This window comes from Callithrix jacchus, chromosome 4 (assembly GCF_049354715.1).
Source record: "Callithrix jacchus isolate 240 chromosome 4, calJac240_pri, whole genome shotgun sequence".
NCBI lineage: Eukaryota > Metazoa > Chordata > Mammalia > Primates > Cebidae > Callithrix > Callithrix jacchus.
The window spans coordinates 174,036,103-174,048,006 of record NC_133505.1 but is presented as its reverse complement, the minus strand read 5'-3'; the positions used below and the strand labels follow the sequence as shown (position 1 = coordinate 174,048,006).

General features: G+C 53.0%; 1 protein-coding gene across 3 annotated transcripts in view; it reads left to right on the top strand.

Annotated features, from left to right (window-relative positions):
- Positions 1 to 219: 219 nt before the first annotated feature.
- The window catches only part of TCP10 (putative T-complex protein 10A homolog), a 29,217-nt gene continuing 17,532 nt past the window's right edge, over positions 220 to 11,904 (top strand). For 2 of the 3 annotated variants that reach the window (XM_078370864.1, XM_078370862.1), the window contains exons 1-6: positions 220 to 305; positions 2,299 to 2,443; positions 3,847 to 4,059; positions 7,117 to 7,251; positions 7,834 to 7,945; positions 9,476 to 9,576. In XM_078370864.1, the coding sequence (XP_078226990.1) occupies positions 268 to 305; positions 2,299 to 2,443; positions 3,847 to 4,059; positions 7,117 to 7,251; positions 7,834 to 7,945; positions 9,476 to 9,576 (744 nt within the window). In that variant the 5' untranslated portion in view covers positions 220 to 267. Of the gene's footprint in view, positions 306 to 2,298; positions 2,444 to 3,846; positions 4,060 to 5,060; positions 5,148 to 7,116; positions 7,252 to 7,833; positions 7,946 to 9,475; positions 9,577 to 11,904 lie in introns of all 3 variants that reach the window. The other variant, XM_078370863.1, reaches the window with a different exon arrangement.

Sequence of the window (11,904 nt, the reverse complement as noted above, 5' to 3'; positions counted from 1 at the left end):
TAGGCACATTGCTTTTTGTGCATTGGGAGGAGCTGTTTGACTCTGTCCAGTGTCCTTTGTGGATGCACGGACTCCACTGACGCTGAGCTTCTATATCAGAATTGCAGGCTTGGGTGTTTAATTGCGACCTGAGCTAGCACGGTGGTGACGCTGAGTGAGGCGCTCACGCCCCTTTAAGACAGAAAGTCCGTTGGAAGCGTCTGCTGCCCTCTGGGCTCTGGAGAGGAGGCGGGAGGGCTCAGGGACAGTCATGGGGACACGGCGCAGATGAGCCGGTCCTGGCAGACGTCAGCATCAGCGACCAGGTGAGGTGACAAGGTCTGGTACTGGGCTGAGGGAAGGGGTCTTCTCTGGACTGAGAGGGTCACGAGTTTGGGGCCGAGGACACTGGGATATCCCCTCGGAGGAGTGGGAAAGAAGTCACTTTCTCAGGGCTGTGAGGACCTCGGACCCCAGCCCACCTGCGCAGAAACTGTCCCAGTCCCCTCGGGGAAGGAGCGGCCAGTGATCCCGTGACCTTAGGTCTTGCTCTTGACCTTTGATTCGCTCCCATCAGGAGACTCTTTTCAACAGCATTTCTCCAGTCACTGTGGTGAAGCTGTCCACTCTCATGTTTTATAGAATTAGAGGTTTGTGAATAAACAGTCAGGGTTTAATGGGGGCCGCTGGCTTCCTACAACCAAGAGGGCCAGGCAGGGTGGAGGCGGCTTTCACAGAGGACCCCGCAGGCTTGCAGGAAAGATGTGCGTTCTCTTTCGTTTTTGTTTTCTGATGCGGTGAGTTTCCTCCAACTGGCATAAATGCTGTACATATAAAAAGGTGTTTCTTTTCCACGTCTTCACCGTGAGTTCACAAGTGCGGCCCTGATGGTTTAAGACTCAGACTCAACACAATGGAGGGTCTCCTGTGCCCCTCCAGGTGGGTGCTGATGAAAGGGCCGAGAATTCCCTCATTGCTGCACACAACCATCCACTCACTCCCTGCTCACACGTGCTCACACCCCCGCGACCATCCCACTCACACCCCCATGACCATTCCACTCATACCTGCTCACATCCCACAACCATTCCACTCACACCTGCTCACACCCCCACAACCATCCCATTCACCCACTCACATCCCACAACCACGCCACTCATACCTGCTCACATCCCACAACCATTGCACTCACATCTGCTCACACCCCCACAACCATCCCATTCACCCACTCACATCCCACAACCATGCCACTCACACCTGCTCACATCCCACAACCATCCCACTCATGCCTGCTCACATCCCACAACCATTCCACTCACACCTGCTCACATCCCACAACCATTCCACTCACACCTGCTCACACCCCCACAACCATCCCATTCACCCACTCACATCCCACAACCACGCCACTCATACCTGCTCACATCCCACAACCATTCCACTCATGCCTGCTCACATCCCACAACCATTCCACTCATGCCTGCTCACATCCCACAACCATTCCACTCACACCTGCTCACACCCCCACAACCATCCCATTCACCCACTCACATCCCACAATCATTACACTCACACCTGCTCACACCCCCACAACCATCCCATTCACCCACTCACATCCCACAACCATGCCACTCACACCTGCTCACATCCCACAACCATTACACTCACACTCTGCTCCAACCCCCATGACCATCTCACACCCCCATGATATCCTAATCACATCCTCTCACACCCCCACGACCATTCCACTCACATTCGCTCACACCCCACACCCCATCATACCAGCTCATATCCTGCTCACACCATGTGACCCTCCCACTCAGACTCCACCCACACCCCACAACCAATCTGCTCACAGCCCACTCACACCTAAGTATTCCACTCACATCTCACAACCACCCATACTGGCTCACACCTACTCACACCCCACAACCATCCTGCTAACACCTCACACCAGCTCACAACTGCTCACTCCCCACTCACATCACATACCCACTCACATCTGTTCACATCCTGGTCACACCCCATGACCATCCCACTCACACCTCTCTCTGGATGGTGAGAGTGCATTAGATGTCAGGCTGATCTTCTAGGAACTAAGCGTTTTCCATGGAGGATGGTGGAGAGCCAGGTGTGGACCATCAGTCCCCTCTGTCCATGGTGTCCTTTCACCTGGACAGCCTCCCGCTTGGGAATGTGCACAGGACCCAGGGGGAGAAGAGCCGCTGTGGTTCCTGCTCACTCTTCGGTTGAGGCTGAGCCTTCAGGGGTAAGGTGACTGCATTCAGGCCTCCCCATGGCCCTTCCCTTCCAAACCAGGATGCTGGAGGGTCAGCTGGAGGCCGGGGAGCCCAAGGAGGACACCCACCCAGAGGACCCATGCCCGGGAGCTGCGCCTGACACAGAGAAGACAGCTGTGGCAGCCGAGGTCCCCAGAGAGGACAGCAATGCTGGGGAGATGCCGGTGAGCTGAGCTCTGTGGGGACAGAGTTAGTCCCACCAGGCGGGACCCTGATTCCTGTCCCTGAGGCCCATCATTGGACTTTCTCTCCAGACCCCTGTAGGAAAGCGCCACCCCAGGACGCTGATGCCGCACCTCCTCTCCGAGGGCATGTGGCTCTTGTCCTCTGCAACCTTCTCTCTCAGTCGACGGGAGGCAGGGCGGGGAGTTCAAGGAAACATGAAATTCCAGCCTTTCTCCTCTTGTCCAGGAGAAGGCGCCAGACTTCAAAAGCTTCATTAAAGAAACTCAGGGGTTGATTTGCCTCACATGATCCCAGCAAGCTTCCTGACTTTTACCAGCTTCCTCGCCGGACCCCGTTGGGCAGTGCTCACTCTCACTAAAGTCCCACGGGTCCCTGTGGCCAGGGCCACGCAGTGCAGGACTGTACCTCTATCACCATCCTGCTTCTCTTCGGGGCAAGGCTGCAGCCTCCACGGTCCAATGAAGGATCACGGGAAGGCTAACATGTCAGGTTTAAATGCAGTGCCTTCCAGAATTCTTAAACTGTTGACTGCACATCCACGCCAGCGCAGTGTTTGAGGCTAACCTGACGACACAGCAAAACTTCGTCTCTACTAAAAATACGCAAATTAGCCAGGTTTGCTAGCATGTGCCTGCAATCCCAGTTACGCAGGATGCTGAGGCACCAGAATTGCTTAAACCTGGAAAGCAGAGGTTGCAGTCAGCTGAGATTGCACCACTGCACTCCAGCCTGGGTTGACGGAGCAAGACACTCTCTTGGAAAAAAAAAAAAAGGAAAAAGAATGCCAGCCTCCTTTTGCTGTAGTAGGGTTTTAACAAAGGATCATAGTTCAACATTCTCCTCATCTGGTTATATTACGTGCACTAACTCATAATAAACACTACTTAATAAGAATAAAGCTGTGGCCAGGCATGGTAGCTCATGCCTGTGATCCCAGCACTTTGGGAGGCTGAAGTGGGCAGATCACTTGAGCCCAGGGGTTTGAGACCACTCCGGACAACACGGTAAAGCTCCATCTCTACTAAAAATACAAAAATTAGCCAAGTGCGGTGGTGCATGCCTATAGTCCCAGCTACTTGGGAGGCCACAAGGCAGGAGGACCACTTGAGCTCATGAAATTGAAGCTTCAGTGAGCTGAGATCATGCCACTGCACTCCAACCTGGGTGACAGAGTGAGACCCTGCCTCAAAAAAAAAAAAGGAAAAGAAAGAAAAAAAAATAGAAAAGAAAGGAAAAGGCTGTGGTCGTTTTGTTTATCCCATCGAGTGTCTTGTTGTCTAGAAACAGTCAATCTTACATCAGAGAGGGCTTGGGTATTTTGCAGGGGAATGTGGTGTTGTGATGTCTGAGGGGTTTTCTGGTGTTCTCTTCCCAATAACAGCCATTACATCAGCAGATCACCAGACTCGACCAAGAGCTCGGGAGACAGGAGTCTCTGTGGGCTGACGTTCACAGGAAACTCCAGAGTCACATAGATGCTTTGAGGAAGCAGAACCTGGAGCTCCGAGAAGAGCTGAGAGCTCTGGTTCGGCCACAGTGGAAAGCCGAGAAGCCGGCAGCCTCCCCACACGCAGGACGCGGATTGCACACGCTGGTACCCACAGTGCATTTGTGTCTTTGTATCGTTTGCATTATGTAAAAATAGCATCCTTGTGAAGATGTAGGCTTTATTGCTGGGCGACGTGGTATCGGTATCGCTCACGCTGCAGGTGGCGGGAGGGCTTGCTGTCTTTCCGGCAGCTCCATTTCCCATGAGTAATGATTGATGACAGCTGGATGCATGAGGCCTCTCACCTGGCACTCCAGCAGACAGAAGCCCAGCCCTCCAGGTGCGTGTCTCACGTCTAAAATCCTAACAGCTCAGGCTGTCTCAGGACAACAGCAGCCAAGCCTTACTGGGGACTTTACATGGGCCCGATTGGGGGTTTAGCGGTCTTACTCTGGATGACGACCCTGTGAAATGGATGCTGTCACTAACTCCATCACAGCCGTGGGCTGGAGAACTCAGAGCTGGGATTTGAACCCGGGCTGACTCCAGAGCCAGCTCAGCGTCCTGGCAGCCTTCTGTTCATCTTCTAGGACAGCTGTGTAGCATGAGGTAGAGACCTCTTGAAACGGGAGAAGTTCTCTTGTCCCGCCCCCACAGGGTGTGTGATGGGGGTGTGGCCCGCTTCTTCCATGCCACACTGCTGAGACCTCTTGGGGAGCGTACAGACGGGCAGGCCCTACAACCCCACGGAAGTGTCTGCGGGGGGTGAATGTTCACAGTGGCAGCCCCAGTGGGCGTGTGTTACAGGGCGCTCTTTCAGTTCAGGCTGTAGGAAGCTGGTGTTCATCAGCTCAGTTATACCCTCTGCCTTATCACAGGACAGAGGGCTTCTGTATCCCAAGTTCTTGCCTTGGTGTACTAGAAAAATCAGATCGCACATGGGCCTGGAGGATGGGTGCAAGGTTTTTTACTGAGTGGTGGTAGCTCTCAGCAGAAGGCGGAGCCAGCAGGGGGATGGAATGGGAAGGCGGTTTACCGGAGCTGGGCCACCCAGCGGCCAGAGGCTCGTCCGACCGCCCCCACCGAACTCCACATCATTCCACCAGTTGATGGCCTGCTGGCATCTACTGTGTCTTCCGGTGCATTCTGCCCGTGTGTTCCTCTCGACATCCAGCCGCTTGTGTCTCTGCCATGTGAGTTTCTATAGGCACAGGATGGGATCGTGGTGGGTCAGGGTGGTCTCGGAAAATGCAATATTTCGGCATGAAAGCAGAAATGCCGAGGTCCACGGGCACAGGCCCGGATGTGGAGCCCTAGCCAGGGACCCGTCCTTCTCTGCTCAGGACTTTCCTGCCCCGGTCCCTCTCACTACCCTGCTCTATCCCGGAGGAAGGACCAGCATCTCATCCTGAAGTAGTCGGCACGTCCCATCACCAGCTGCCTTTATAGAACACTGAGCTTTCACGTTTGATCACATGGCTCAAAGAAGGAGCCTCAGAGAGTGTGAATGTGGCCAGTGTTATCACAGCCTTGTCTGGCTTCTGTTTCCTGCACGTGGGTCTAAACAACTTGAATCATTAAGATTACCTGTGCAGGTAACGACACAGGAAACCACCTGAACACCCTCCAAATGTGAGTGGGGATGTTTCTTAGTGGACTAAGAAAAGTACTAACATTTCCTACCTGCACTCATTGTGGGAACTTTTAAATTTGTACCTCCGGGACTTGGAATATTTCTGATATGGCACAGTGACTGCAACACACACAGATGCACACACACGCACACACACACACACGCACACACACACACACACGTGCGCGCGCACCCATGGAATACAGTCCCGAGGAGCCTTCTCTGGGGTCTGTTCTCCCAGCACAGCAAGACCAGCCACAAGTTCCTCTACGGGAAATTGCGGGAAATCTTGGAAGTTATGCCCACTCTTTGGGAGCTCTGTGAGAGTTTTGTTTCCATGGAGGTGGCTTCTGTTGCCTCAGAAGGAAAGTGGGTTTAGCTTCTCAGCACAGCAAAGCGCCCAGTCCTTCTGCATAGGAAAGAGCAGAAGCCGGGCAGGCTGTTCATCTGTCAGAGGCAGAGAGGGGGAAATTCCCACAAATACAGCCTGGAATTCTCTGCCTTCTGTGGGGAGAAGGTAGAGAAGACGCACAGGGATTTTCCCCTGCATATGTTGTGTGACAGTCCCTAAAAATAGCATCTACTGCCCCATTCGGTCATTGTATGTCAGGAGAGATGTCACCGTAACCATTACCCGAGAATCAATGAGGTGTCATTCAGTCCTCCCATGCCCTGCAGTTTCCATCCTCCTCTTATTTCCAGATCAGAACTTAGCGGATTCCCAAATAGCTTTTTGACTGTGTGCTTTGTACTGGTCACCATGGGGCTCTTTTTAAGAACCGCATCTATGCTCACAAGAGCATACCTGATTTGAAGAAAGATGATGGGTTATGTGAATTCCACAGCTTAAATATGCATCGCTGTATCTGTGTAGTCACAATTTTAGGGACTGAGCATCTAAAAGGCGGAGGCGTGAGCACCCAGGGACCGCGGGCATGGCTGTGTGGGTGAGCCACTCTGGATCTGGCATTGAGGGTTCCTTCACAGCAGCCCTCTCCCCTTCTCACTCCCTCCTCCTCCTCCTCAGAGGGCAGAGTGGGGAATAGTGTAGCATTCCAGACCTAAGACACCTCCTCCCACCCGAAGGATCACGGGTTCCAGGTGACTATGCTGACAACAGGGAAAGTGGGGACTTTGCATTTCGAATCTCAGACCAGTTGCAGTGACAGCACTGGAAGCAGCACCACATTTCCTCCTCGTTAACACATTCCCCGGGGAAGACACCCGAGCCTAAAGGAAGACATGTTGGGCGTTATTGATTCTGGAGCTTTGGGAATCCTGTGATCATTTTGAAACAAGGAACCACAATAAGAAACGCAAAGCAAACATTGGCTCCGCAAAGGTTCCTTCTGGAACGTTCGTGAGAGTTCCTGTTCTCATCAACATGTTAGGGGGAAAACCCAGTCCACGTCCCACGACCTTCTGCCCTATTTTTTTCTAGGACATTCCAATTACACTTGATTGTATTAGAATTTGAATTTATTTCACCTTCGAAAACATGTAAATTTTCCCTGCACTTTGTCTTTTAGGCATTGGAACCTGCTTTTGAGATTTCACCTCTGTCCGCTGATGAAGAGAAAAAGCTCAAATACACTGGCCGCAAGAGTCAGAGTGCCACTCTCCTGGCACAAAGATCGTCATCTAACAATTTAGCTCCTCCGAAGGTGACCCTTCGTGCTTATCTGTAAAGAGAAGCAGAGGTTCTGAACCCAACACACACATCCCATCAGCCCCTCACACACAATATCCCCACCCTGGGCGAGCGCGGTGCTCCCTGGAGTCCTGGGTTCTTCCACGGACACGGGTGCCTGCCTTTCAAACAAGAGCCTAACGCTCAGTGCTTCTTGCTGTAGAGCAGAGATTCAGATCCAGTTCCACTTCCGCCTAATGAGAGTACTCACTTTGTTATTCAAAAGACCTAGTAATGTATTAAAGGGATTAGGTTTCTGTAGATAAAACCTTGAATTTCTTCAGACGTGTCTTTAACTCTGAGAAAGCAAACAAATTGAATGCGGTTTTAAACTCAGTTGCTTTCCCGAGCCCTGTGGTTGGTCTATTTCTGCAGAGTCTTTAGAAGAATTGACCCGCCTTGTAGTGCTGAGTGCAGGGCTTTGGGTGGGCCCTGGGGTCTTGCCGGAAATCGAGCGTGGCCAAAGATGGCTCTGTGCTCCCGGCCTCTGGGCTCTAGGCATTGCTGGCTGCAGGGACCTTGTGACAAGGCGAGCCTGTGACTGTCATTTCCCCAGGCTATGCACCCATCTTCCCGAAGTCCACAAAACTCGAGTGGCAGAAAATCACCAGTGCAGGCTTCCCAGGCCGCCACGCTGCAGGAGCAGATGGCAGCAGTCGGAGGAGATGGTGAGCGGGGGCAGGGACCCCAAACTGTTTCCATGCTTCCTGAGAAACACAGGTCTTTCCTGTGGATAGGCATGAGCAGAGCATCTCACTACGGCAAGGACATGTCGTTCATGAGCCGCCTAAGCTCTGGCCACTGTTTATCTGATTCCCTGGGTGGGTCCTCACCTGTGTGTCTTGCCACCACCCCGGCCCCACCCCACCAATACAGCTCACATGCCGACCTCCAGGGGCCGCGGCTGGAGACTCTGAGTTCTTCCGTCCACATCCCTCTGAGTGCACTCCCAGCAGAAGACATCTGGGTGGGGCTGGGTGGACTCGGGGGGCTTTGTTCCCCTTCTCTGTTTGGAGGCCGTTGCCTGCATCCCTACCAGAGCGCCCTCTTATTCTGCACCTGCCCAGCCGCTTTCCCAAGCCCCAGCTCTTTATGCAGCTGTGGGAATTTCTGCATTGCTGGTCCCACCAGGAGGCACCAAGACCACCCCTGTGTGAGTCGGGACAGAACTCCTTCCCCATGTCGCTGCCAGAAACTGACCATAGCAGCTTCAGACCCCCACGGGAGCCTTTCTCGGTAAAGAAACGGAACCCATGTGGTGGCCAAGCCTCAGGTGTGGCCGAGCCTCAGGTGTGGCCCTTATGCACAGCACAGCCCTAGCCTGTGGGCAGCACCCGCCCTGGGCTGCCTGGCACCTGGACTCCTTCCCATCCTCCGCCCAGGCCTGTGTGGCCCTGCAGGGCCAGCCTGGCACTGTCTTCCTCCCGAGTCTGCTCCCCGGGCCTCCTGTCACCAGGCTGCTTCATGGCCTTTCAGGGAGCTCCATAGATGTGAGGCCAGTGCCATCTCTCTGCTCAGACCCCCCAAGGCTCTTCGTGCTCTCACGGTCCCTCTGCGCTCCTCTGCAGGGTGGGAAACTCTTTCCCAGTGGGTCTACACTAGCCTAGCCACCTTTGTCCTGCCGCCCCCTCCCCTCAGGCCCCCGGACAAGTCCTCAGTTTACTTGCTGGTGCCTGGTAGAAGGGGACACCTTGTCTCCCGCACAACTGCTAGCACCTCTGCCACCCTCCAGGCATCATCACAGGTGACAGTGACACCACCCTGGGGAAGTTCCCCTGACCGCTGACTCTCATGGAAGCCTGTGGTGCCCCTTCACCCCGGCCCCTGTGGCTTCATAGGTCCCATAAGCCAATGACGCAGGGGTCGGCTTTTGTGTCCCGTGTCTGCCTGCTGCGGACTGTGATCAGCTTCAGGGCCAGAGCAGCGCCTTCCATCACGAATCTCTTCACCCATCAGATACTTGAAAGAGAGTGATGCCTCAGAAATGCCGACCGGGTATATTCATTAAAGAGTTAATGCTCCTTACACAATCAAATGTCATTTGCTGTTGAACGGACCTGAGGTGTGTATCGTAATCTCATGAACGAGAGAGCGTGTTCGCAAGCAGCTTAAATTGGATTTAGCAGTTGCGTTAGGATAATGACGTTTCCACGGTGTATATGTATTGCCCTTTTAAACTGAACTTGCTTGCTTTTTAGACGGAAGCTCTTCAGTCTCAGAGAGTTCTGAGGGCGGATTTCTCAGCCACGTTCAACCTGATGAGCTCGCCGGTTCTTCTGCAAACACTGCACAGCTGCAGGTAGGCGGGTTGAGTGGCTGCTGCATGGGTGGCCCACCCGGCTCCCCAGGAGACCTGTGAAGTCACTTTTCAGCCTTTCACACAGACTTTACTTTCCTATAAATGTAAGTTGGTTGCATTTAGCCCATAGTCAGACAAGGTTCATCTTTTTCATGACTTCAGAGGTCCCACGTCAAAGTTTCATTGTTATCATTTTGATTTGCAGTTCTCAATGGACATTAATAGACTCGGAGGCAAGTGCAGCAAACACACTTCTGAGCCCTAGCTCGCGGTCTAGTCATGACATGCTGCATTTTACAGAAACGTCAGTGAAATGAGATGATTTTCTCTACGGCAGGAAACCTGGGCTGTGAGCTTATGTAAGGTGTAAAAGTCGGCACCTGGCGAGGAAGCATCAGAACCCACGTCCCACGTGTTTTCCGTTCTCCCAGGAAAAGCCCAATTCCGTTCTGTCCTTACCCACATCTTCAGTGGGTGGACGGGCGGGATCATTTTCCTGGGGTTTTATTTTGTTTGGGGACCCACACAATGGGTTCTCCTGGAAGCCTCAGGGCTGACAGTCTGCATTTAGAAATAGCGCTGCAGCCACGGCGAGTGATGTCTGTCTGTGTGTTATTTGTATCAGGTGCTGACTGTGGCAGTTGTCACTGTGGCCACCCTGTCCCCAGAGCACACATACAGGTGGGAGAGAGCCCCTTTCATAAACACAGAACGTGGTCCAAAGTCCTGGTGCTGACCTCCCAGGGCCCAGCTGTGCCCCCCGACATAAGCACAGAGGCTGCCAAATGCCAGGGCAAGGTGTGTTTCTCCCGCCTCCTACTGCAGTGTTCATGGAGACATGGGGAACTAGGGTTATGCTCTTTCTGCAGAATCTTCCCGTAAACCCAGCATCTTCCTGAGACACAGCACAGGCCATGGACACTGATGTGAAAAAGGAGGACGTGCAGGAAGAAAATGGACATGCAGATGGCCAGGCAGACGAATGCCGGTGGTCCGTGTCTCCGAGGGAATGTCCAGGCGCTCTGCACGCTGCTCCCCCCAGATAGGCCACGCAGGGCACTGACCCAGAGGCCAGACACCTCTAGAATTGTGGACTGCGGTTCATTTCAGTAAATAAGGCAACATGGTCTTTAGGAGGGGCACTTGTTTGTGTCTTTTACATAGTAAAAAACCCAACTACAGCGTCACGTATCTTCTGGCCACCACATTTTAACCCTTGAGGAGAGCTCAGCTCCTGAAGGACGCGTCCAGGTGGCGGTGGCCGTCACTGACTCAGGAAGGGGTCAGGAGGGGCCCCGGCTGCAGCCGCAGCTCCTGGTGTTTTGTGAGCCCGAGGAGCCCAGTCCTACCTGACAACACCTCACTGCTTCTGGTTCCGCTCAGCCGTTCGTTCCTGTCGCGCCTCTGCTTGGCCTGTCAGAAACGGGGACCCCTCCTCACGCTTGCTGAGCGAACTGTGCCTCAGTAAAGTGGATTTATGACTTGTGAGCAGATGAAGCATTTGGATTAGTGGACAACAGGGAATGCTACTTGCAGGAACATTTGAACTCACTTAAATGTGTTTGTCTCTAGTGCGTGGCTGGGGTGGTTTGTCAGGGAAAAGGAAACCCAGGTCATTTGAGTACCTGATCTTGCTGTCTCCATGGGTGGCTCCATGAGACGTAAGTGATGTTCCTCCTTGGCCGAGTAAGTGCCTGGAGGAATCAATCACTCACGCTCACGAAGCCACAAAGATGAGGACACAAGAACCAGGTAACGCGCTGTGCCCTCGGCTAGCGCGATCCTTCCTGTCTCCCCACAACCAGCATTCCCCCACCTCTGCCTGCCCCTCGTCCCTGGCTCCCCACCCCTCACTCAGGTCTTCATCACTTTCCTCTTCTTGTGACTCATCTTGCATCTACTTCTTGTGTATCTTGAATGGGATATGCCAAAGTTCTCAGCTTTTCTGTGTTTTGTTTCTTTGAATAATATAAACTCCAAAGTAGATTGTATGATTCTTTTCATGTGAAACATTTGAAATATTGTTTGTGCTTTTTTAACTTCTGAAAGTGATTGTTTTCGACCTTGATTGGTGTGTTTAGTGTTGGTTAAAAATTCATCTTCGGATATGAACTGAACACATCTTGCTTCATTTACTGGCTGGTTTGGGAGTAGAGGAAGGAGCAGCCTTGGTTCAAACCCCAAATAGGAGGCGGTCATCCTGGCCAGCAGGTGGCGCACTGTCAAGGTTTGCTTGGTGGGCGGTTGAAGGCATTTAGGAAGCCGAGCATTCGCTTTATTCCCTGTGTGTTTTCCCAGTTGAATTAACTCCTGTATTTCTGAGCGATG